Source organism: Cavia porcellus, unplaced genomic scaffold, assembly GCF_034190915.1.
Source record: "Cavia porcellus strain 051 isolate PalLab524CR breed Dunkin Hartley unplaced genomic scaffold, mCavPor4.1 scaffold_1, whole genome shotgun sequence".
Classification (NCBI taxonomy): Eukaryota; Metazoa; Chordata; class Mammalia; order Rodentia; family Caviidae; genus Cavia; species Cavia porcellus.
In genome coordinates, this window is record NW_026947484.1 from 129087285 (window position 1) to 129113179 (window position 25895).

At 36.4% G+C, this 25895-nt stretch overlaps 1 protein-coding gene across 8 annotated transcripts in view; it reads right to left on the reverse strand.

Annotated features, from left to right (window-relative positions):
• Window positions 1–3020: 3020 nt before the first annotated feature.
• Window positions 3021–25895, reverse strand: part of Wdr47 (WD repeat domain 47) — a 65132-nt gene continuing 42257 nt past the window's right edge. For all 8 annotated transcript variants that reach the window (XM_063255386.1, XM_063255405.1, XM_063255394.1 and 5 more), the window contains 9 exons: window positions 25577–25755; window positions 20664–20921; window positions 16612–16687; window positions 14309–14466; window positions 10236–10405; window positions 9297–9467; window positions 8391–8526; window positions 6087–6301; window positions 3021–4325 (listed from right to left, as the gene is read on the reverse strand). In XM_063255386.1, coding sequence (XP_063111456.1) covers window positions 4183–4325; window positions 6087–6301; window positions 8391–8526; window positions 9297–9467; window positions 10236–10405; window positions 14309–14466; window positions 16612–16687; window positions 20664–20921; window positions 25577–25755 — 1506 coding nt within the window. In that variant the 3' untranslated portion in view covers window positions 3021–4182. The remainder of the gene's footprint in view (window positions 4326–6086; window positions 6302–8390; window positions 8527–9296; window positions 9468–10235; window positions 10406–14308; window positions 14467–16611; window positions 16688–20663; window positions 20922–25576; window positions 25756–25895) is intronic.

The following is a 25895-nucleotide window of genomic DNA, read 5'->3' on the forward strand; positions in this document are numbered from 1 at the left end:
ACCCTGCACTGCCTTTTACCCCACCCTCTTCGTTCAAATCTCCAACAGAGGGCTCAGAGAGCAAATACTTCAGTCCTTTTTTTTTTCTGTGTGAACCTTTTGTTTTTTGTCTTTGTATCTTTATTGTGTGTGTGTATAAACCTTAAAAAATCCATTTACCCCTACGCTTCTGTAGTACAAACGCATAGCATAAAGACATATGAATCCAGACATTATTGAAATAAAACATTTGACAATTTTGTCTAGTGCACTGCAACAAAAAAATGCATCTTGTAATTCAGAGGATCTTTTTTTACCCCAGTACAGGGAATTGAACACAGAACCACAAGCATACTAGGTAAGCACTCTACCACTAAGCTATGTCCCCAGCCGTTCTTAATTTTGAGATAGGGTCTCAATTGCCCAGGCTGGACTCAACTTATGATTGTGCCTCAGCCTCTTCCGTAGCTGGGATTACTAGAGTGTACCACAACATCCCTTTTAGGAGGATTTAAAAAGTTTTCTTCCTGTCAGTGATGAAGGTAGAATACATAACTTTATGAACTTCTTTTTATAGTACTGGTGATCATCCTGTGGGCTTCTTATATGCCAGACTAGAACTCTACCACTGAGCCACACTCCTAGTCCTATGAACTTTTACCACAAAGGTAGAATGGTACACATTAATGAATTGTCCTTAGTTGTAGCCAGAAAAGAGAAATAAGTTTTGGTGTCCTATTATGCACTGACTATAATGTTACATATTTTTTAAAAACCCAAAAAGAATTTTTTTCTTTTTGAGACAGGGTTTCACTGTGCAGTTCTGGATGGCCTTGAACTCACTTTGTAGACGAGGTTGGTCTTGAACTCAAAGCGATCCTCTGGCCTCAGCCTCCTGAGTGCTAGGATTACAGGTGTACACCAACCATGCCCAGCCTCAGAAAGGATTTTGAATGTTTTACCATAAATGATATTTGAGATACTTCAAACATTATATAATGTACATGTGTACTGGAAAAAAAAATCACATGGTACCTCACAAATGGGTACAATCTTTGTGAGAGGAAAGGAGGGAAGGGGAAGGAGTTTGGAAAGGAAGGAAGAAGAAATGGAAGAAAAGAAAAAAACTAACTGGCTTGGAACTTGCAGACAGCTGAACATGCAGAGGTTCCCGGAGATGATGTGCCCAGAGAAGTTCCAAGTCTCTTTGTCTGTATCCGTTGTAATATTCTTTATAATAAACCAGTAAAGTGCCCCTTAGGAAAACTCCTCACAGGAACCATGAAAATCTGCTTCTGGAACAGGTTAGGGGGAAATGTCTCAATGTAGAATGTGAGAATGTAGAATCTGTCAGCTGCAGAGGCACCGGCTCAGCTCTGCCCTCAGGGGAGCTTCCTGCAAGGGGCACAGCTGAGCTGACACAGTTTGGGTTCCAGGGTTCATGCTGTGCAATACCTCCCCCTGGGTGGCCCCAAAGAATGAGTGGGCGTATCAGAGTGGAAGAACCGGTCTATTCACAAACAAGAGGATTGTGTCCACTAATCCAGATGAAAGGATAATGAAAATGTGATGTGGGGTGTGTGTGTGCACGCGCGCACACGCACGAACTGGACTACTACTAAGGCATAAAGGATAAATTTGAGACATATATAGGAAAATGGGTGCATCTTGAGACCATAACACTAAACGAAGTAAATTAAGACACAGATTAAATATATAGTTTCTCTAGTATGAAAAATCCAAAGTAATTTGAACAGCAAAATAATTGGTAAGAATCAGGGAGGTAGACCTTTTGTACATGGAAAGAGTACATAGGGCTAGAGGATGGAGAGGGAGGGAATGTAAAAAGGACTAAGATGATTATGTATATGTACCAACTATCCACAATGAGAGCTTTCATTATGTACCACAAACCTGTGCTACTAAAAAAAGAGGGATCATTAATTGTCATCTTCTGCTTAGGGAATTCCCATGGCCAGTTCAAAGATAAATGGAAACAAACCCTATGTGTCCTCCTCAAAACCAACTGATAATAGGACTTACTTATTTTGTGTCTCAAGTACTGTTCTGTATACAATGGTAAGAAAGCTCTGGATTCCTTGACTGTTTTTGTTTCCCAGAAGAAAAATCATCTTCATTTGGTTTGGACAAAATCATTTGACGTTCAGGAAACTTTAAATTGTTTTTGGAGAAAAAAGTAGTGTCTTACTTTCGTCAAAAATAAAATGAGATCAATTTTTTAAAACTTGCACTTTCTCCCAGTTCTAAACTTAATTCAAGTTACCTGCTATAATATTTAAAATTTCTGAAACTAAGATTGAGCGTAAACTGTCCTACTTTTTAGCAGAATTCCCTTCTGCTTGTTTAAAAAAAAAAAAAAAAAACTGTGGACAAACTGGATTGTAATCCCAGAACTCTGGGAGGAAGATTGCAAGTTTGAGTCCAATCTCAGCAACTTAACAAGACTTTGTCCCAAAATTTTAGGGTGCACACTAGGTCAGTGCAAAAGCCCTGGGAGATATCTCAGTTTGGTCTCCAGAAACACACACACATACACACACACCCCTTTGGACACATGGAATACTGGAAAGTTCACTATATTTTCTATGTTGAAGCATTAGATTTTATACAGTTACAAAATTTCAGTTAGATTTTGTTTGTGTATTTTGCAGTGCTGAGATCAAACCCAGGGCCTTGTGTGTGCTTGCCAAGAACCACCACTAAGCTACATCCACAGGTCATAGTTTGATAAGTAATAAGAGCCTGGCAGAGACTTGGAATACAGCTCACAGAATGCTTGCTTGGTATGTGCAAGGCCATTAACTACATGCTTAGTCACACAGAGAGACAGGGACAGAATGGTGAGGGAGAACACAAAGTTATTTAGTTGGCAAGAATTAAAAAGAAAATAAGCCAAAGACCTTTAGAAAGAAATGTAAGAAACTGATTGAGACTCATCCATTGGATCCACTTCCTCCAAGTAAACTGGAAAAATCACATTCTAAATTGAAAATCTTACACTGCAAGGAACAGATATAGTCTTATGTGTCAAGAGATCTTTATTGAAATAAAAGCACAGTTACATTTCTAAAACCCTTTCCACTTGTGTACAAGATTAAAAATGCTTGCTACATACAGTACACAGACAGTTCAAAAATTAGAAAACAACTGCAGTTGAAATAAATAAAATAGTCTATTTAATAATTTAAAGAAAATTACTGTACAATATGAAAATAAAGGTACATAAATGTTAGACTCTATAATGCCATAGAAATAAAATAATTCTGCATTACACAAACAGTGCAAGAAAAATTCAAATAAGCTTCTGGAGTGCAAAGTTTAACTTATCATGCAGACATAGCATTCAAGCCATGCTATAGTCTATGGCAAAGTCTTTAATTTTAAGAGGAAAACCCTACCATCAAATATTGCATCACATAACTGCTGCTGCTCTGTTTCTACAGTACCATTTAGAAGGGAGGTATCTTGTTGCATTCAAAAATTTTTGAAATTAACAAGTTTTGGAAGCAAACACATTTATCTTTTAGCCTGAAACAAAATTATGTGACAAAATATTAACCACATCCCTGGGTTTAAGGAAAAAGAAAAGGCCTTTACCATGTAATGAACTAAGAAGCAATTTTCCATTCACCTTTCAATTCCATAATGATACTAAGTGAAAACAACCATGTAAATTTTGAGAAATGTATCAAATCCTGACCTCTGTAAAATAAGTGATACATTAGGGAATTGTGAAAAGAGCAAAGTAATTTCTGAACACTTATGTTTAATCTGGAAAGAACTTGGTTGTATTATATGTAATAAGAGACAAAGTATAATTCAGTTTCAATGTGTATATAAAACTGTTATTTAGGCAGAGACCAAGGAGTGCATTTAATACTAAACTGTAAACACATCATCCACTTGACTTGGCGTGCACACCAACGACATAAGAGCTCTTCTGCAGACTTTGGCAAGAAGACTACATATAGCAGGTCACAGCAGCACAAGCTCACATGGAAGACTAAAAGCACTGCAGAGTAACACCACCCAACACCTCCTATCAATGGCATACATGAGAATAAGGGGCCTCTTCCTGCTAAACCACCTCTCAGATAGTCCATGTTCCTTAGATTTGTAGTAGACAATTCAGTAGTCGTAAGTCTCTGTGCTTTCACTGCATAGACTGACGCAGGATGCACTCTAGCCACTGTAAGTCCAGAGGGTTACAGTTCTGTCTGCAGAAGATGATAGGAAGGAAAGATCCTGTGTGTGCCATCTGCACTGAATCACCTTGTCCTTGTGCTCACCCACCACCATGATAGGAAGCTGCTTAGTGAGGTCCCCTAAATCAAAAAAGAAAAGAGATATTTGCTTACAAGACAAAGTAAGTATATGCATTGATTTTATAGACTTTTTGTGGTTTTAGGATACTATTGTGTGAAAGGTTTACACAGGGATAGATTGTGCTAGTAGAATTTACCAAATTCTTGAAAATTAAAATAGTATAATCTGGATAATTATGTCTTCAGTATTTAGTTTTAGTTTTAAATTATTCCTTAAGCAAATATGTATTGTGTATCAACTAGGCACACACACAGAAAGATGAACAGGACAGTCCACTCCTTCCCTGATGCATGTACAAAGTCTAAGGTGTGTTTCCAACATACACAGCAATCAGTTGGTAACACCACTGCTGCCTCTCTCTAGGAAATTCTCTCACTTGATTTCTCTCTGAATCCAGTGCCACTTCATCTTGGTTTCCTTTGTTGGTTTCCCTTTTCCTCCTGACTTAAAAGTTTACTGAATTCCAGTATGTCAGCTGCAAATTTCTGCTGTTCCTTATGTAGCATCCTGTCTAAAATTTCATTTGTATTTTGGTCATTTATAGACTTACAATTCACATCTGTTTGCTCTCCAACTTTGACTTCTCTAACGAGGTTCAAACTAGTACCCATTGAGTCCTTTAGTACCTCACTTGATTGCCTGATAGTTATCTTAAGTTTAACTTGTCTACAACAAAATTCTTGCTTTTTTTGCCCAACTCTGTTCCTCCCCTATCCAGTGCCATCTTGCTTATGCTAGGAACCTGGCAATCAACACTGATTCCTGTTCCCTTACTCCCTAAATGTAATCTTTTGTCTCTTTTTCCCTTAGTTCAGTAAGTTCCAGTCACGTAGGCTTCTTGCACTGTCATGACTATGCAAATGTTGTCCCTAAACTCAGCATCCTCCGCATCTTTATATTTTTTAGGCTCTTCTCCAGGATCCTGGCATGGCTTATCATTTAGGGCTCTGTGCAACTGGCTTTCCCTGGAGAGACCTAGACTATCTCTTCAGCTTCCCACCCAGTCACTGTCTCCTACCCTGGTGAATTTTTTGTTTTGTTTTGTTTTGAGACAAGGTCTTGCTAGGTAGGCCGGCCTTGAGCTCGCTTTGTAGCCCTGACAGGTCTCAAACTTGCTATGATCCTCCTGTCTCAACCTCCTGAGTTCTGGAATTACAGGCATGCACCACCCTGCCTGGCTTTTATGGTAAATTTTTTAATACTACAGGCTAATATCTAAAATTATGTAGTTTATTGACTTACTCTAAAATATAAGTTTCCTTAAGGAAAGAGTGAACTGTTTTACTCATTTTTCTGATTGTACCTAGTTGATACACAGTAAATATTTGCTTAAGGAATATTTAAAAATAAAACTAAATATAAAAGACATAATTATATAGTTTATACTATTTTCTCTATCAAGAAGCTAACAAGAGTATATACATAAATCCATCATTTTTCTGAGATTCACTGTAATAAATTAACAATAAAAATAAGATTTACTGTTTACTTAATAGTTTGCTATAATATCTCTTGGTCCATTCTCAATAATCTGCCTAGTACTATAAAAAAAAATTTTTTTTGTCTTTTTCGTTTTTATCGGTAACAGGGATCGAACTCATGACTGCCTGCTTGCAAGGCAGGCGCTTATGCCGCTGAGCTAAATCCCCAGCCCCTTATAAAATATTTTAAAAATTAGTCAACCACACCAGACTAACAAAAAAAGAAAGACCCCAAATAGAATAGGAGAGAGAACAAAGAGGGAAGTTAATTTCAGTCACCTTGTAGGTCTGTCACCTTTATTTTCATATCGTAAGAGCCTGTTAGCAAGTAGTGAGCTCCAGGGGAGAATCGAACAGAGCGAACATCACTGGAATGAGGGTGATAACTCTGTACCATTCTTCCTCCTCTTATGTCATACAACATGCAGCTAGAGTCTTCTTGACCTGTGGCTAAAAGACGGCCACTGGGATCTACAGCTACAGATGCCACTGCACTACCTGTAGTGGAGGAATGAAAGTTTCAATATAGAAAATCAATACACTTAAACTCAAACATACCCAAGTACATGAGTCACATACTAACAATTTAATGTGGTTTATCAACACTTTTCAGTTATGAAAAATTCCAAATTAACAATCAATAAATACTGTTCTTTTTTGGGGGACAAGGGATAAAGCAAGATTCTGTAAGGATAAGAAGTCCATATTTTGTCATTTGTAAGAACCCCCAGACGGCATTATCAATAGTACAACAGATGAGGATTGTCAATCCAGTGTTTTCACTCCCTAAATGTCCATTTAGAGCCTAGTTAAGGACAAAGAAAATTCAGTAACAAATTATGCTTTGACACAATAGCATAGGAAATGTCCTAAAGCACCCAAGGTGAACAGAAAATAAGCTCTGAGTCCAAAGGCTAAAGCGCTAATCACACCATGCATTCTCAGTTTATTAACTCAAAAGGATACAAAATCTTTCTTAGGGGCAAGGTGTGAAAAATTTCCAAGCACTGACAATGGTGTGTAGGCATTTCCAAAGTTCAACTTTGATAAAATCTTATTCCTAGCATTTAATTTTTCTTGTTAGGAAAAAATTCAGTTTTTCTTCTTAAGGGAGGTCAATTATAAAAATAATATTGAAGAACATTGCTCTACACTAAAGTACTCTGGAGACGGGTGTGATGAGTCATGCCTATAATACTAGCACTAGAGAGGTTAAGGCAGGGGAACTGCCATGAACTTGAGGCCACCCAGGCTACATGGCAAAAATGTATCTCAAAAAATAAGAACAAAGACAAAATAGTCTGGAAAGACTTCACAAAAGAAGAAAGAGAAAGTGGCACCAAAAAAAAAAAAAAAAAAACTGAAAAGAAGAGGACCAAGAAAGAGACATAAATTGTATCTTACACTGTGTCTTGCGGGGCCAGGGATTTAGCTCAGCAGTGTAAGTGCCTGCCTGGCAAGCATGCGGTCTTGAGTTCAATCCCTGGTACCACCACCACCAAAACAAAAGAATTGTATCTTATAAAAGCAATAAATAGTGTAAATAAAATATGCACACAAACATATCTATGTAATGTCAAATAAATCTTTTTTTGAAATTTTGACAGAGGGACTATTATGATCAGAAAAAATTACATGAGAAAATGTTTAGAGTAGAAGTAAAAAAGCTTAGAGGTAAAGCTTTTTAGAAGTAAAAAAGCTCAGGTAGTCTGGCCAGAGCATGTTGGTTTGATAAAAGTTAAAAGACAGCTTGAAGCTGAGCTATAAAAGGCAGAGTAGGGCCAGTTCAAACTACAGGGCTTCAGCTTAACTCTACCGACAGTGAAGGACACTGAACGTTTCTAACAGACAGAACATGAGCCAAGTAGAATTTTGGGAGGGTTAATCTAAGTGAAAATGTATATCAAGCTAAATGGAGAGATTATAGAAAAAGGCAAACTACTGGAAGACAAGACAGAATAAGGAAAGAATGAGGGCCTGAATGAGGCAGACAGATTCTGGGAGACGAAAAATAAAGAATTAAAAATCTTGGGAATTATCTGTCTGGTTAGGGGCAAAAAGAGCAAGTAAAAACAAGCCCCAGATGTTGTAAGAAAACACACATAATTTTAAATAGTGGTAAGAGTTCAGTGGCAGAAAATGATGAGCTCCAAATTAGGGCAGTCAAATAAGCCTTCTTATGTTGGCAAGGTGATAATGAAGCTGAGACCCCAATTTAAAGATTATATACACAATGTATTAACCTTTATTACCCATTAATTAACGTGTGTTGAAATTGGTTTTTTTCTCTTTAAAATAACAAAAAATAGTTTTCCTGTTAACAGGTTTGAGGACATAATATTTAATCTCCTTGGGTCTTGGCTTCCTAAAGTTCTACAAATAAGGTAACAGATGAAAGTGTTTTGAAGAATCAAAAGTAATCAACAAAATGCCAAATATTTATTTCATTATTTCTATTTTCTTCATATTGCAAGAAAGTACTTGCCTTGGTAGCACATGCACTACACTACAGGAGGAAGAAATAGGCTAATTTAATTTACAAAGTTTCTTTTTTACACAGGCTCACTTAAAATAATGGAAAACCTACCAGTTCCATGGAATGTTGTGCCAACAACACGAACGCAGCTTGGTACTCGAAGATCCCAGAATCTAACAGTCTTGTCTTGAGAACCAGATGCAATCATCCAACCACTCCAGGTGTAAAGTGCTAAAATATGCCCTACAAATGATCACATACTCAATCACTGCTGTGAGGAAAGTACCTTTCCACAACACATACAACGCTAAGTACTCTTCATCACTGGAAAAACAATTGTCTAACTGATCAAATATACTATCTGTTAGAGATTTTCTACAGTTTACCAAATGGACTAACAATTAAAATACAGCAAAATGTGCAACATCAAAATTATACTCAAATACTTATTTTTTAGAAAATGAGGGGAAAAAGCTATACTTAAAAGAAATCTTTCTTTGGTAATTCTATTAAAATAGACTCTTTCTGAATAATCAGGATACCAAATTTAGTATTGAAAAAATTATTATTTGAAATTGTGGCAACTTTTCCATTGAGGAAATACAGGAAAATTATTTTGTGGAGTGAAAAGAGGCAGACTCAGAATCATGGCTTAGTATTGTTACTTACTAACCTTATGACATTGAGCAAATTATTTTGTTCTTTCAACCATACTTTCTTAATGTACTAAAATAGGGATAAAACTTCCTATAGACCATGATTGTGAAAATTAAATATATATATAGATGTATAGATATATATCTATACATATGACTTGAATACAAATAGAAATACCAGTGTTAATTACCATTACTGTGTTGTTAGCTAAAGCTCAAAATGTAGATTTCTGAAATAAAAATTTCTTTCTTGAAACGATCCATTTTGAAGAAATAAATCCATTTATCAAAACAAGTGAATGAGTTAATCACAAAATAAACAATAAGGAAAATACTAATTGAAACTGATTTACATACCAGTATGTCCACTCAAAGCATGGAGACCTTGTCCTCTTTGACAATCTGTTGTATAGATGTTACAATCCCCTGCACCAGCACTTATTAAAATTGCTCCACCACTTTCTGGACCTTCCATAAATGCCAAGTCTCTAATTGTCCCATCATGCATACTAAACTCCAGATCTGGTCCTGAAACAGCAATAAGAATTGAAAAAAAAAAAAAAAAGATTCTGCTCAACTTACTGTGGTAACCTGAGACTGTTTAACTGCTTCAAAACTGGCCAAGGATAATAGTATGGTAATATGGTAATATTTTTACTTAGAGATTAATATGACAATAAACTTCACTTTACATAGGGCACAGAACTTAAGGAAATCAAAACATAAAGTATTACAATCCCTGAAGGACACCTATATGTTTTTGTCTTTTATTTCAAAGAAAAAGAAATAGAAGACAGATATTCTCTAGAAAATATTCCATTAATCAATCCTGAGGTTTCTGTTGTTGTTTGTATTTATTTATTTATGTCGTGCTAGGAATGGAACCCAGGGCTTTGAGAATGCTAAGCAAATACTCTACCCTCTGGTCTATCACTGAGCTACATTCTTTGCCACTAAAGATTATTTTTCTGATAATTCCTAAAATTTTGAATTTCCTAAAATTCAGATACCATACCATCTGGCTACCTGTAGGAATTTACTAAAAAGAATAACACAGCAGGGATATAGGTAAGTGGCACAGTAGCTGCCTTGGCAAGTACAAGGTTATGAGTTTGATCACTGGTACCAAAAAAAAAAAAAAAAAAGTAACATCTCACTGTAACAATCAAAATTTAAAATAAAGATTATTAATATATTTTTAGATTTCATTAAATACAATAGAGATACAATATGGGGAAAGTATAATGTATGCACCATCAGGCTAGCTACTGCTGATACACAGTACCTGGGCCCTACCTGTTGCATTACAGGTCTCTGCATTGAAGGGTAGCACTTTGACATATTTGTCATTTGATCCTGTTGCTAGTAACTGTCCACAGGGACTCCAGGCCACACAGTAAATGGATCCTTTATGATGTTTATTCCTTTTAAAACGTACCACTGGCTGCTTAGGAGTGTCATGTGCACTGAAAAGGAAGATTACATAAGGATATTTCAATTTCTTGTTTACTAAAATTAGTTAATGTTCTATATTATGGTTGTTCTTGAAAGAGGGAGCAAAAAGATATCAGACAACAGGTTCTTAACAGCTATTTAAATCATAAAAGAAAATAAGTGTAAATCATCTCTAAAATCCAAAATCATCTTTAAAATCCAAACAGTAAAATTATAAGCCAGTATCACATCAATCTCTTATTTCAGATTGCATAGGGTACAGAATATATAACTTTCAAGAATCTCCAATTCTCATATTTTTCTCACGGATTTTTAACTCAAAAAAAGAAAGAAGAAAACAAAGCTTCAAAATTAGAAAAATTCAATAAACATTACTAAACTATTAGTATGAGTAGATGGGCATGGTAGTGCATGTCTGTAATGCCACAATGCTAGGCGGCTAAAGTAGAAGTGCAACATTAAGAACACCCTGGACAATTTAGCAAAACCATCTCAAAATAAAAAGCCTTGGTTATAGCTCAGGATAGCCTTAAATTCAACCACAGTATCAAAATGAAGAGTGAATGAGTCAATGAATGCAAGATCTTTCTAAAGTCTAGCCAACACAGATGTTACCACAATCACCCATACATTGTAAGACTGTTGTAGTGCAGTATAGTTCTGCATCTTAAAGGACAGGAAGACCTTTTACCAAAAAAAAAAAAAAAAATGCAGGAAGGTGAGCCTCTCCAGGAAAAACAAGACATAGTAGGTAAAGTATTGCTTAAGCATGCAGCCTGGCTCAGAGTGGAGCTGGAGGTGATAAACACAAGGTACTAAGAATAGGGAGGAAGACAGAAGTGACGGGCATGATGTCAGAGGCTCTGCTGTGAGTGCGCTACACAAAAGGCTCTGCCAAAGAAGCACCCAGGTGCCATGTTCCTTAAAAGCCTGGCATTAGTGACAGTCAAACATTGGCTTAGTGGAAGAACAGCACCTTACCTGTAATTCAAAACACTACTGTATACTAAAGATTTTAAAGTTAAGTATAACAACAAAATAATCATTTCTGTGTTAGAAATTGTATACATTTCTAGTGATTCATTTTGAAAGATAAAAGAGTAAGTAGACATAGTACCTAGGATGAATGAAAATCCATGACAATCTTGACAGCTACTACTTTTTGGTATACTTGTCACTACTTCTGGGTATTTAAGAATTCATAATTAATAAAATTTTCCCAAATTGTAACAAAAATATTGATAAATCTTCAATAACTAAAAGTATTTAATATCGGCTGGTCCAAAGATAGTGAGTTATCTCAATTGGATTGTTCACAGTCAGTACAGATTGAACTCCTTGTTCTACTCTTTCCTCCCTTCTCACTACTGCACTTGACTAGTCTAGAAAAATAAATAAATAAATAAATAAAAGTATTTAATATTGATTTACAGAAAGATCAAATCAAAGATTCTTTTTTCAACTACACAGCCAATTCATCAAGTCCTACTTACCTTTTATTTTACAATCCATTTTGTTCTGTTTTTCCAGGACTATCATACTAGCCATCAACTGAAATATCCTCCTACCTTTTTCCTAACATTGCTTTTGTTGCCATCCATCCACAGTCAGAGTGACCTCAAAACACACTTAGGTCACACCACTCACTCTGCTCTCTTCCAGCCACTTCCCACTGCCCTCAACATAAAATCCAAGACTGCCAGAAAAGCTCTCCAAGCTTCTGTAGATCTCTACAGCTTTATCACACTCCAGTTCACCATACTCCAAGCAATCTGAATGTTTTCAGTTTCTCAAAAAGCCAAACTTCCAGCTGGATGTGGTGGCACATGCCTGTAATTTCAGCACTCTGGGAGCCTGAGACAGGAGCGTTGCAAGTTCAAGCCTATGCTGGGCAACTTAGCAAAAGAAAAAAAAAATTCTCAAAAATTAAAAAAAAAAGTGGGTATATAGCTCAAATAAATGAGAAAAAGAGGGGTTGAACAGGCTCTAGATTCAAACTCCAAGAACACACACACAGCCTAGCTTTCTCACCTCGTGTTCATATTCTCTATTACTCTCTTTCCCCTTTTCTCCACGTTAGGTTCTACTCATCCTCATCACTTTCCTGATGTCTTTTCTTTTCCTCAAAGAGCCCTTTCTCTGATTTTCCAGTTGGCACTCACCCCATCCCTAATTCTTTTTTTTTTTTTTTTTTTTTTTTTGTACCTAGAATCAAACTCAGGACCTCATGCTTGCCAGGCAGGTGCTATGCCTAAATTCCTGGCATTCCTAATTTACTTTTTTTTTGGTCTTTTTGAGACAGAGTCTCACTATGCAGTTCAGGCTGGGCTTGAGCTCACTGTGTAGCCCAGGCTGGTCTCGAACTTGCAATGATCTTCCTGCCTCAGCCTCTCCAGTGCTGGGATTACAGGAGTGCATCACCATGCTTGGCCCACCCTAATTTACTCTTCCAGAATACTGTAACTTTTCTTCACAATACCTACCATCATATATTTACTTCTACTGGCATAACCTTCATTTTCCCCACTAAACCAGAAATTCTATAAGGTCAATAAACATGTTTGTCTTGTGTACAACTAGCCCCCAAACCTAGCACGTTGAAGTTCACCAGATACTTGCTAAGTAAATCCATCTTCATAAAAGCAGTTTTTCCATAGACTATGAAATATCTACACCAGCATAAAAAGCAAAAAGTTAAGACATGGCTAACTTAAAATCAGATTAACTCTACACTTGCAAATCTTTGCTACTGCCTTGATCATTACTGCTGTTTTCCACTCTCTGATCTAGAATTTTCTCTCTCATGTATTTCTACTTAATACACAATGAGTACTAATAACACTATGACCTAACAGGCCCTGTTACTCCTTTTCCAATCTTTAAATATTACCTTAGTCTAAAAGTCAAAATGCATAAAGACAGCTTTTTTAAAAAGTGCAAATCAGTGAAAAATCCTATGCTTCTGTTCCTTAGACTAGATAATGTCTTGAGTAGTTTTTAAAAAAAGGTTAAAATGTACTGTTACATGTAGCACATTTTACAACTAAAACTTTTAAAGTTTATGGGGTTTTTTGTTTGTGTGTTGCCTGTTGGTTTGAAAACTACTCCTTTAGTAGTTTTTGGCATTCATTTCACTCATCACAAAATCTACCGAATAGCTCATGGATATTTTTTTTTTCCCCCAGATCTGGGGATTGAACCCAGGGTCTTTACATGCCAGGCAACTGTTTGACCACTAAACAACACCCTAAGCCCTTTATTTTAAACAAATAAACAATTTTTTCAGTGCATGCTAAGGCAAGCACTGTACCACTGAGTTATCATTAATAATAAACAAGTCTTTTTTTGTAGTCTATGTAGTCCAGACTGGCCTGGAACTGGTGCTACTCCTACCTTAACCTCCCAAGTGCTGGGATTACAGGTGTGCACCACCATGCCCAGCTTATTTTGTATTATAAGACATATTTAAAGATATATGCCTTATTTCCAAATCCCATAACCTGTTAAAACAAGATTAAATCAGTTACAGTAAACAAATGAAATTTTAAGTTTTGTAGGTTTGAAATGGCAAATATCACCAATTTCATACAGTTTTCTAAAGCTATTATAAGAAGTATGTGTTTTGTAATCTTACTTTGTTTTTATCTTAGACAATTGAATTGGAATATAAGAAATTTTCAAATGAAAAACAAAATATATAGTCATAGAAATAAAGAAGACTAAAGTACTAAATCTTTAAAATTTTTATGGGGGAAAAAATCATAAAATTGATGACTTAAGTATATTTCCCAAGTACTAAAAATAAAAAATAAAGCTAGAAGAAACGAAGAATTGAAATACAACTAAATCCAATTCCAAAAGAGGCTAATTCTAAAACTAAGGCAAGAATGGCAATACAAACCATCTATTCTTACCTTGGATCAATTACTTCTGGATAGGCACATACTCTCAGTGTTTTTGAATTTGAACCAACAGCATATAAACTACCACCTGGATGAAAAGCCACTGCTCTAACAGCTTGTGTATCTTCTAAGGTATTAATACAAACAAACTGCTTTTTTGATTTGTCATCCTACGGGAAGAATGAATATAAAAGTCATCCTATGAAAAAAATGAATTTGGAAACATTTTTATTCTGTTTTAAATTCACTTAAACTGTATTATTCCTGTTTGGTCACTTCACATTTATTACCTATAATATTTTATGTAACAAATCCAAACTAACTTTAATGTTTCTGGTTTTTATTAATCATTGCTAAACCAAAGTCAAAGTTTATAAACATTCAATTTTTTCTTAATTAAAACAAAATATAAGATTAAACATGCATTCCCTTAAATTCTCTTTAACTGAAAGGGAAAAATAGCTCACACATATAGATGTTCTAACAAAAACAACAGAGTACCATTTATGTTTAGAAGAGAATGTAGCTGAACTGTTAGTTGTAGGCTGAGGCAGGAGGATATTCTACATCAGCCTGGGCAACCAAGAAAGAAAGGAAAGGAGGGAGGAAGGAGAAGGAGAAAGGAAGGACTAATCAACCACTTAAGGTTAAAAAAGTTTACTGTCATCTCCAGCAATGAACACTTTCATATTTCAAACTGAAATTATAAAATGCTCCTTTAAAACCATCAAAGTGATTTTAATCAGAACATTTTGAGTTTCATATTTATTTTGAACTATCTGTTCACAGCTCTCTCCTAAGAGGCAAGGTGAAACAGTTCTATATGAAAACTCAAGCAACTTCTGCTGTTAGTGTCATCTGAAAGCTGACTGGACCTGGAACAGGGAACTCCGGATAGAGGGGCTAACACACTCACGCACATCCTGTCTGGGGGAAGTACACATGTCAAGCGCACACACGAAGGCAAATCACTGCAGTTCTGGATAGGACCATAATAACTGTATTAATGAAGAGACTGTGCCTCTCAGGGGGCTGTGAATTTAGCTCAGTGGCACAAACACCTGTTTGGCAAGAGTGAGGTCCTGAGTTTGACTGCTGATATATTTAAAAAAAAAAAAAAAAAAAAGACTACATCTCTCATAACCCAAGTTGTAGCATTTGTGTTTTCTTATTGTTTTGTTCTTGTGGCGTTGGTGATAGAACCTACAGCCTCTGCACTGAGCTACCTCCCTAGCCCTTTTTTTTATTTGGAGACAAGTCGAGATAAATCCAGCTGTGCTCAAACACATGATCCTTCTGCCTCAGGCTCCCAAGTGCTGAGAATGCAAGCAGATGCCACCTTGCCCAGCCCTAAGCTCTTATGCATCCACTCAATACATCCTCACTAAGAGAGCGGAAGGCAAAACTGTTGTTATACTGTGTTTTTGCTGTATAACTGAAGTCTGGCATTCATATACATTTATCTGACTAGGAGTTCTACATTTTCTTTCTTTCTTTTCTTTTTTTTTTTTTTTTTTTTTTGATACCTGGGATTGAAATTGCGACCTCGTGCTTGGCAGGCAGGCACTTATGTCACTGTGCAAATCCCCAGCAGAAATTCTACATTTTCTACCAGTCCATACAGAAGAAAATGAATAGCACGGAGAAGATAACGGTAAGGCAGAGGAATGACTGTATGGCCTACAGCACATTAATAATTACTAAGGGTTGCTGAACAGCAAGTCACAGCCACATGATTTTATTTGCCATTCTCAATTATTTTAAATTTGTAAAAATTTGTAGCCATTTATAAAATAGGAAATTTCACATGGAATTCTCAGTTTCTCACTTTTCTTAAAAATTAAAAGACTATAAACACTGGGGTTATATATTTCTTTGAGCAAGGGACAAATATTTTTATGCACTTATGAAAATGACTGACTTCAATTGTGCTACCTGTTTGACCACTATGAGCATCTGGAAGACAAAAAACTTTGTTTATGGAATTAAATTTAGAAGAAATAAGGTATTAGGAAAAGATACCCAGTTCCAAAGTAAAACACAGATATATTGATGAGAAGCCCAACATAGATACCTGAATAAACCACAGAGCTCTGAGAACAGTCAGAATCCCAGTTAATATGGCTACTCACTGCTGTGCCATGAATCTGAAGTGCTTTCTAAAGCATTTAGTTCAGTGACAGCTCTACTCTCAGGAAATACCAATATTAAAAATAATGTCCTTTTCTAAAAATGGTTTATTTGAAAATTGAGAATTCCTGAACAATATTTGCAACTGTATATGTCGACAATAAACACTGCTTCCCCAGTATTACCTCTTCCCCTCTTGACCGTGAAAGACTTCCTGAGGAATCTCCAAGAGATGGCTTAGTGACTGAATGTTCAGCAGAGCTGTAGGAAAAGAAATTCAAATAAAGGGCAGTCTGAATATCAAAGTGAAATTAATGTATTGCTTCAACATTTTTTTTTCCCAGACAGAGCCTCACTATGTAGCACAGGATGGCCTTGAACTCATTATGTAGCTCAGGCTGGCTGTGAACCAGCACTCTCAAGCTTCCTGACTGCTGGGGTTACTGGTGGTACCACCATATCTGGCTCCTTCAATCTTTAGTTTTCCTTTTAGCAAATGATTCTCACCGACTCTATTCAAAACATTTAAGAGGCCTTGGATTTAGTGATACCAAGGAGAGTTTTAAAGAGGAAGTGAAAACCCATTCTGGAAAGAAAATTAAATCCACATATTTTACAGTGAGAAATCAAATACTCTTCTGCTTAGCCCCAATATCCTACATGCAATGCTTAACTGTTTGCTACCCCAAGCTGGACCATGGAGACTATTACCGAGGAAAATTATTTGACCCAAGAGAAAAAAATAACTAACAGTTCAGGATTTCTTAGTAAAATAATATTTCCACTCAATCACTTTGACTTTTGTGAAGCCAAATGTAGACAAATCAATTTATGTGTAGAATTCCTTCCAATAAGTTTATGTAGTTCAGACTAGTCTTCAACTGACTATATGGCCTAAACTGACCTTAAACTGAGGTGATACTCCTGTCTCAGCCTCCTGAGTGCTGGGATTATAAGCGTGCACCATCACACCCAGTTTCTCTCTTGTTTAAAATGTCTTATTCATTTAGACAGTCTAAAATTTCCAGATACTGGAAGAGAACCTTCTAAATAAAAATTACAGATTAAAACTGAAAAAAAAAAAAAAAAAAAAACCTCAGAAGAAAAGCAATTTAGGAAATAAAGCTACCAAAAATACAATCCTTACAGACACTAGGAAATAATGAATTCTAAAAATAAGAGCATAAACTTTTTTTTTCTTGTCTTTTTGAGACAGAGTCTCATATGCAGTTCAGGCTGATCTTGAGCTCACTTTGTAACCTGGGCTGGTTTCGAACTCACAATGACCCTCCTGCTTCAGTCTACTGAGTGCTGGGCTTATAGGAATGTGCCGCCACGCCCAGCTCATAAATTACTTTAAAAAAAAAAAATTTGAATAAGAGTCCTTAGAAAATGAAAATATGATGGCAGAAAAAAACTGATTGAAAATAAGCACCTGCCTTGCAAGCAGGCGGTCGTGAGTTCGATCCCCGGTACCGATAAAAATGAAAAAGACAAAAAAAAAAAAACTGATTGAAAATAAAGACAAGGAGCTAATAATAGTAGCTAAATAATACTGCTAAATTTTCAAAACTTACATATCCAGCTTTAAAAAGTTTATGAAGTTTTCAGCAGGAAGAAAGAAAACAGATTACTTTTGCATGATACATTTCATAGAAACATCAGGAAAAAGGACTTGAAAAATTCCAGAACAGAAAAAGCAACAGACTTCATACAAAGGATCAAGAATTAAAATAGCATCAGACTACTTAAAAAGAACATTGAAAGGCCAAGGATTTAGCTCAGTAGCATAAGTGCTGGCCTTGTAAGTGCTCAGTTGTGAGTTTGATCCCCGGTACCCCCCCCCCCAAAAAAAAAACAAAAAAAAGAACATTGAAGCTTGAGCAACTTAGTGAGACTCTGTTTCCACAAAGCAAGTGAGAGGGAGGTAGCTCAGTGGCAGACCACTTACCTAGTGTGTATGAAGTCCTGGGTTCAATCTCACTACTGGGGGGGGGGGGTGGCGGCACACCCAAAACAAAAACTGGGGATTTAGCTCAGCAACACAAGTGCCTGCCTGACAAGCACAAGGTCATGACTTCAATCCCCAGTACAAAAAGGTAAAACAGAAAAACCCACTAAGATTGGAAGATCTTATATGACTTTTGAAATACTGAGGTGCGATTTCCATCCTAGAATAAATGTGAAATACAGTGAACACATTTTTAGACGCTCAGACTTTACCTCTGATATATCCCTTTTCAGTAAACTACATGAGATCCTAAAAACAATATAGGGAAGAAACAAAATAAAAAGATGGTGAGGAAAGTTTCAGGATTTTCCAGGCCTGTATAAAAAGGCCTAGAAGCAATGAATATAAAGTGAAGCAAGAGTGATCTTGGAAAGACTGCTTCCAGGAGAAAAAAATGGAATGAAGAAATTACTAGATTTCTCTTTTTCCTATGAGAGAAGTCTCATGATTTTATACTTCTGTCAAAGCATCTGCAGACTTTTGAAACAAATACTAAGAAAATGAAGCATGTTTGCACACCAAACTAAGGAAATTCCATAAAATCAGTTGTATGAGAAGGAAATAAAATCATATTATAAGGCATGACCCAGTTGTAAATAATATTCACAAGGCCACAGTAACATTAACACTGAATACTGATTTAAATATATATATACACATGCACACACACACACACACACACACACACACACACACACACACACACACAAAAGGAGACAAAGTGTAATATGGGTAAAGAGAATGGTAGGGAATCTGGATAATAAAAATGGTAACAGAAGCATGTTGTTCGGAACTGTGGAAACACACAGCAAAAGAAATGCAAAACTGGGTTGAAAATAGCTTACAGAAAATTTTCTAAATGGACAAAGTGTTTAGGATAGATGATTGTTTTAAATACTATCGGGCCGAGGGTTTAGCTCAGCGGTGTAAATGCCTGCCCCACAAGTGTGAGGTCAGGAATTCAACCCCTGGTACTAAAATAAATAAGTAAAATTTTAAAAAAGTAAATACTATTTGTCTTTTAAAACCATGATGTTTATATTGTACATTGTATTTAAAATTTAAATTCTAGCATGGGAGTAATCAAAAAAAATATTACATGGCCAGGTGTGGTGGCGCACACCTGTAATGTCAGCATTCAGGAGGCTGAGGCAGGAGGATCACCTCAAACCCAAAGCCAGCCGCCTGTTCTACAAAGTGAGTTCAAGACCAGCCTGAACTATATAATGAGACCCTATCTCAAAAAGACAATTAAAAAAAATAATAAGTGGGTTTAGCTCAGTGGCGTAAGACATAGCAAACGTGAGGTCTAAGTTCGATCTCTGGTCCACCCCCCGCCAAAAAAAGAAAAAAAAAAAGCTATTAAAAAAATAAGTATGATGCAAACCATAATGAAAAAGTAGTATTACAGAAACATAAATTTTGAAGTAAAAGTAGTATTAAAAGGCTAATTCTTACAAACATCCAAGTGCTAAAAGCCAGTTATAAATTTTTTAAATGAACTACCATGAAAAGAGCTTTGTGTGAGCAATAGAAGAAAATGTTCCTTAACGTTTTCCATTGCATAAGTTAACACTTGTTTACTAATGATCACAAGGTAAAAAATTTTTTGGCTAATAAAAACATTCAGTCCCCAATTGCTAGAATTATTAGAGCTGCCAAAATTATTTTCCTGTAATCATTCTACTATGTTATAAAACATCCTCCTGTGTCCTGAAAGTCTGAGTTTTAAGATCGCTGAAAGATGCCAGTGGCAAGAAAAAAAGAAAATCAAGAAGGTAAACTCTAAAACTTCAGGATGTCCAGCTCATAAATTAACTGCTTACAGAGTTGCTTTAGTGGTGGTAAGGAAGCAGAAAGAAAAAAGGAAAATTAACTATAAAGAGACTCAGAAGTTGGTAGAATAAAATGTAAATAAACGAAGGGAGTTTACAAAATCTCTGGCAGGTAGTGAGCCCTAAATACTTCTCTTTATAATGCCCCAAAGAGAAGCTCAATTTTCTACATCTCTATTTATTAAGAAGTTAACATTTCCAGAGCCAGGTATGGTGGCACATTCCTGTTAATCCCAGCACTTGGAAGGCTGAAGCAGGAAGACTACCACTAGTTTCAGACCAGCCTGGGCTACACCGTGAGTTTTAAGGTTAGCCTGAACTACATAGTAAGGCCCTGTCTCAAAACAAAACAAAGGTAATATTTCCAGGTTTTACAAAGTCGAGCACTTACATTTGGCTTCCAGAAGGTGACTCCTCAAGAAAAGGAATGTGATTTGTTGATCCAGTGTTACGAGGAGTGCTTGTAAGAGTATTTGATGCATCATGTGTTAACCTCTGACTAGTGTCTTGGGGTGGTGTAGCAAAACTAGTCATAGATGAACTAGCAGATCCATTGCCTTTGCTTCCATTACACTGCTGGTTGGGCACTGACACCTCATTACCAAGGCTATCCATTCCAATATTTAATTCACCAAGTTTTTGAATAGACCTATAAAATTAAAGAATACAAGTAACTTAAAATGAAAATGACATTCCTAATACACTAAACATATAAGTTTGAAAAACAAATGCATAGATAACATATAAACTATGGCAAATTTGTGTTAATTTAAAATATAACCAAGATATTAAAAGGTCCAAATTTCCCCATAGTACTACACAGAACAGGAGGCAAATATAATAGCTCTTTTTTGTTGCTTTTTCATTTTGTTTTGTGTTTTGTTATTTATCTGAGACAGTGTCTTGATATGTAGTCCAGGCAAGCCTTAAACTTGCTATGTAGCAGAAAGCGGCCTCAAACTTGTCAATCCTCCTGCCTCAGCTTCCTAAGTGCTGGGGTTATAGGCATGCACCATCATGCCAGTCTGTAATACCCTTTTTAAAACATTTTTTAACTCATACAAACAGAAAAAGAATTCTTCCCTGGTATAACTTCAGTTTAATTTTCAATAAAAGCTTGATTTGGGGTAAGGGGTATAGTTCTGTGGTATATCATGTGCTTAGCGTGTATGAAGCCCTGAACTCAAAAACAAAAAATCTTATTTTCCAAACATAGTCAAATAATATTATGACTATCAAATTTTTCACCAACAAAACAAGCTATTTCATTCCATCTATCCATAGTAACATCATGTCAATAGGAAATGGATTACAGCAGACCACAATGCAACAAAAATCAAGTAGCATCACTTGATGAATGCACATTCATGTCCTCACTCCTCCATCTTATAATTTACAGGATTCAATCTAGACACTAGAGAGATAAAACTGACAGAAAAACAAGAAGACTAAGGGTTTTCTCCTCTGGTCTCTCTGTCAGTGTGGCCTGGTCCCTTATTTGGGGCTCAGGGTTATGAAAGCATGAAAAGGGGGCTGTCAGCCTTTCCTAAAATTTAACCTTAAGAACGGGGCATGGTGGACCACAACTGAAACTCCAGCACTGGGAAGGCTGAAGTGGGAGGGTGTAATTCCAGCCCGGACATGGTGAGACCCTGTGTCAAACAAAACAGAAGATTCAGACCTAAAACAGACCCAACGTCACTTCCTGGAGCCTCCAGTCAGTACAAAAGAAGACCAAATAAGAGATGTGATTATTAAAAGGTACTATGGCTCACTGTATTTTCTAATTTTCTTACATAAGTGTGTGGTACACATTTAAAGTTTTTTAAAAGACTCTTAAAAAGTCATTATTATTAAAAGAATTGACCTTTGCTAAATGGTTATCAGTCACAATTTTTATTAGGCAGCATTTCCCAACTTGTGTTCTGCAAAACATTAATTCTGTGAAATGGTGCCCACAAAAAGAGGCCAGGGGTCAAATAAATTTGAGAAATACTGAATTAAGCGTAAAATGTCCTTAAAATGTTAATACATCATTTGAACTCTGTTAAAAGTTGGGTATGATGAGAAAGGGCTAAACATACCTATATTAAGTACCAAATCAGTGATGTCAGTTGTAATAATATCAATAAAAACAAAAAAATCAAGAAGGATAAAGTAACAGTAAATTACTGTTAATAAAAATCTTATCATGTGCCCAGTACAGTGTGTAGCTGTCATCCTAGCTACTTGGGAGGCTGAGGCGGAAGATCACTTGAATCTAGGAGTCTGAGGCCAGTTTAGACAACACAGAAAAGAAAGGAATTTGTGGCAGAATATTACTCTACTGTGGGAAAAAACATAAAATGAAAATAGTAAAGTAAAATTCTTTATGTTATAGTTTATTTTTTAATAAGATCTATTACATAACACATTTGCCTTTCTCTTATGCCTCTTGGAAAGAAAAAGCAATGATCTGCTACAAGAATGATTTGGAAGAACACAATATTAAGGGGGAAAAGTACATTTTAACTTATATGTTCTACTTTAAGTCTGTTCATCCTCGGTGTTAGTCAGGTACCTTAAAGTCCTGTTGCACGTACCAACCATGGTGACACACTCATACAATCCTAGCACTTGGGAGGCTGAGGCAGGAGGATTGCCAAAAGTCGAGACCAGCCTAGGCTACAAAATGAGCTCAAAGCCAGCCGAACTGCATAGTGAGACTCTGGCTCAAAAAGACAAGAAAAAAAACTCCTGTTGCATGCTCAGATATATAAAACTAAGTGTAGAAAAAAAATTTTTTAATTACTATACTAAGTGTTGAGAATGTAGCTTAGTAGTAGAGTTCTTTTTTTTTTTTTTTTTAATACTCCTGACATACAGTTTTGAAGTAGTAGAGTTCTTGACTATCATGTGTAAGCCCGGGTTCAATCCCAAAAACCACAAAACAAAAACAAAACCCAAAACTACATAATAGGATAAGAAAACAATAACAATAAAAAAGATTGAGAGAGAATTTATGTGTAACAAATTTACAAAACACTTAGGATAAACACATGCTTTCACAATTACAGACCTGGATGTCATATGGGCTGTATAACATCTTTCCCTTTTAACATAATCTAAACTGATGACTGAAGAAATTGAAAACATGCAGGAGTGGTAGTGTACACCCACCATCCCTATTTAGAAGGTTGAGGCAGGAAGGTAACAAGTTTGAAGCCAGCCTGCACAAATCAGCAAGACCCTGTCTTAAAACAGAAAAGGGCTAAAGATATCTCAGTGAAAAGCATCAGGTCCCGAGTTTAAGCCCTAGCACTGAGAAACAATGGAGGGACGAATTGAGAGAGAAAGAGAGAAAGGAAGAAAGGAAAGGGAGAGGGAAGAAGAAAGCAAGCTACTTGCTTTAAACTGAACCTAAATTATTTGACTATTTGTGATTATCTTTATAGAAAGGGCAAACCTTGAATAGTTTGACTTACTTTGAGGAAGCACATCTCTACTGCCAGTAGAGTCACAGAACCTTGTTACTTCATTTCTGATTCACTGTTGGATAACCTCTTTTTCTGGGCAAAAAAAAAAAAGCTGACTGGAAACTCAAACTACACCTTTGAATGTTACGGATATAAAGAAGACATCCAAAAACCAAAAGTGGCGATTTATCAGAGGAAGATAGCTTTGACAAGCTACTGACCTGATCTCAGTTGGTAATAACATGATCTCTGAACTGAATATATAGAGGCTTAGACTCCATTTTTTTCTCCTTTCCTTTCCTACAGTACTGACGGTTAAACCCAGGACTTCACACTGAGTTATATCCCCTCCCCTTTTCATTTTGAGACAGGTTCTCACTGTGTTGTCCAGGCCAACCTTAAACTTGCAGTGCTCCAACCTCAGCTTTCCCAGTAGCTGGGATTTCAGGTATGTCCCACCATACTTAGCCTACTTAAGAATCTCGAGGTCATCACTATGAATACGAACACTCCTATGTGAAGGTTTGAAGATAGGATCAGTTTCAGGGTCACTGAGTTGAACAAGAGTGTCAAGCAGATTACATCTAACACACTGAACCAACTGAACAACTGAGAGTCACCACTGCAGCTGCCTAATCATAATCATGGAACCAACACTTATACCACATTTACTATGTAGAAAAACTGTTTTAATTACTTTTGCATGTATTAACTCATTTAACTTTCCAACAACCCTTGCTCACTGAAATAAGGTATTTCAGTTATCTTGGTTTATTGACCTTTTATTCTTTTTTGTGGTGCTGAGGATTGAACTCAGGGCCTTGTGTATGCTAGGCAAGCACTCTACTATTGAGGAATATCCCAGTCCAGTTTGACATTTTAAAAAAAAGTACATTCCCCCCTCAATCAACAACACTGTTTGGCTGGGGATTTAGCTCAGCGGCGTAAGCACCTGCCTTGCAAGCAGGCGGTCGTGAGTTTGATCCCCGGTACCGATAAAAATGAAAAAGACAAAAAAAAATTAAAAAAAAAAACACTGTTTGGGCAGAAAATATAAAAATTCCTTTAATATATTAAATATAAAAGAATATTTAGGAATTTTTCTTTTGCTGCTGCTACTGTTGTTTTTGCTTTTTAAGATAGGGACTTGCTGTGTTGCCCAGGCCGGCCTTGACTCCTGAGTTCAAGTGATCCCCTAGCCTCAGCCTCCCAAGTAGCTGGGACTATAGAGACACCCCACTATGCTTGGCTGAATCTACAGATTTAAGTACTCTTAATAACTATAAAAATATCAGTACCAATAAAGTGCTTACAATGTGCCATGTACCATTCTAAGCACTGCAGACAGACCGACTCATTTAATCCTTGTGAAGTACTTGAGGAAACAGAAACTAAGTAGCTCCCCTAGGCCAGGGGTGACAAACCTATGGCTAGCATGTCGCAGCAGGCTGTTTGTCATCACTGGAATCTCTAAAAGGCCTGCCATCACAGCCCTAGGTCCTCAAATACCGAGTCAGAGCTGGATCCACCTGGCAGCTGAGGTCCAGCCTGTAGAATGCACTACCACTCTTTTGCTCTTCTTGCTTAGGGAGGAAGGAAAAAACTAGATAAACAGTATTTTGTCTCAGGAAAACATGTAAATTCCACATTACACTTAAGTCTGAAAATTTCAAATAACAAGGGAAGTTGCAGATATTAAATTCTTTAAATACTTTTTAAATAATTACTTCCATTTTAAAAAGTAATGAGAGGATACAGCTCAGTGGCACAGTGCCTGCCTGGCAAGCATGAGGCCCTAAGTTCGATTCCTGGTACCAAAAGGAATAAAAAAAGGAACTAGAAAATCAACCTGCTAAGGAATTGCTCAGTAAGATTCTGCTGCTGTTCAGGGCCATCCTCTTGATTCACCCCTCCTTCAAGCAACATCTGTTGGTATATCTGTCGCTGCTGCTCCTTCTGTTCTAAATGCTGTTGATAGCGTAATCTTTGCCTATAATATTCTTGAAATTGTTCAGTGGAATCTCGAAGCTTAAAAATATTAGAAGAAAACAGTACATTTAAACAAACTGAATATGTTTTCACTCTGCAGTACCTTATAAGTGCTGAATAAAATATACAATTAGATAAATTTAACAATTATAAAACAATACAAGGTATAATCAAAATGA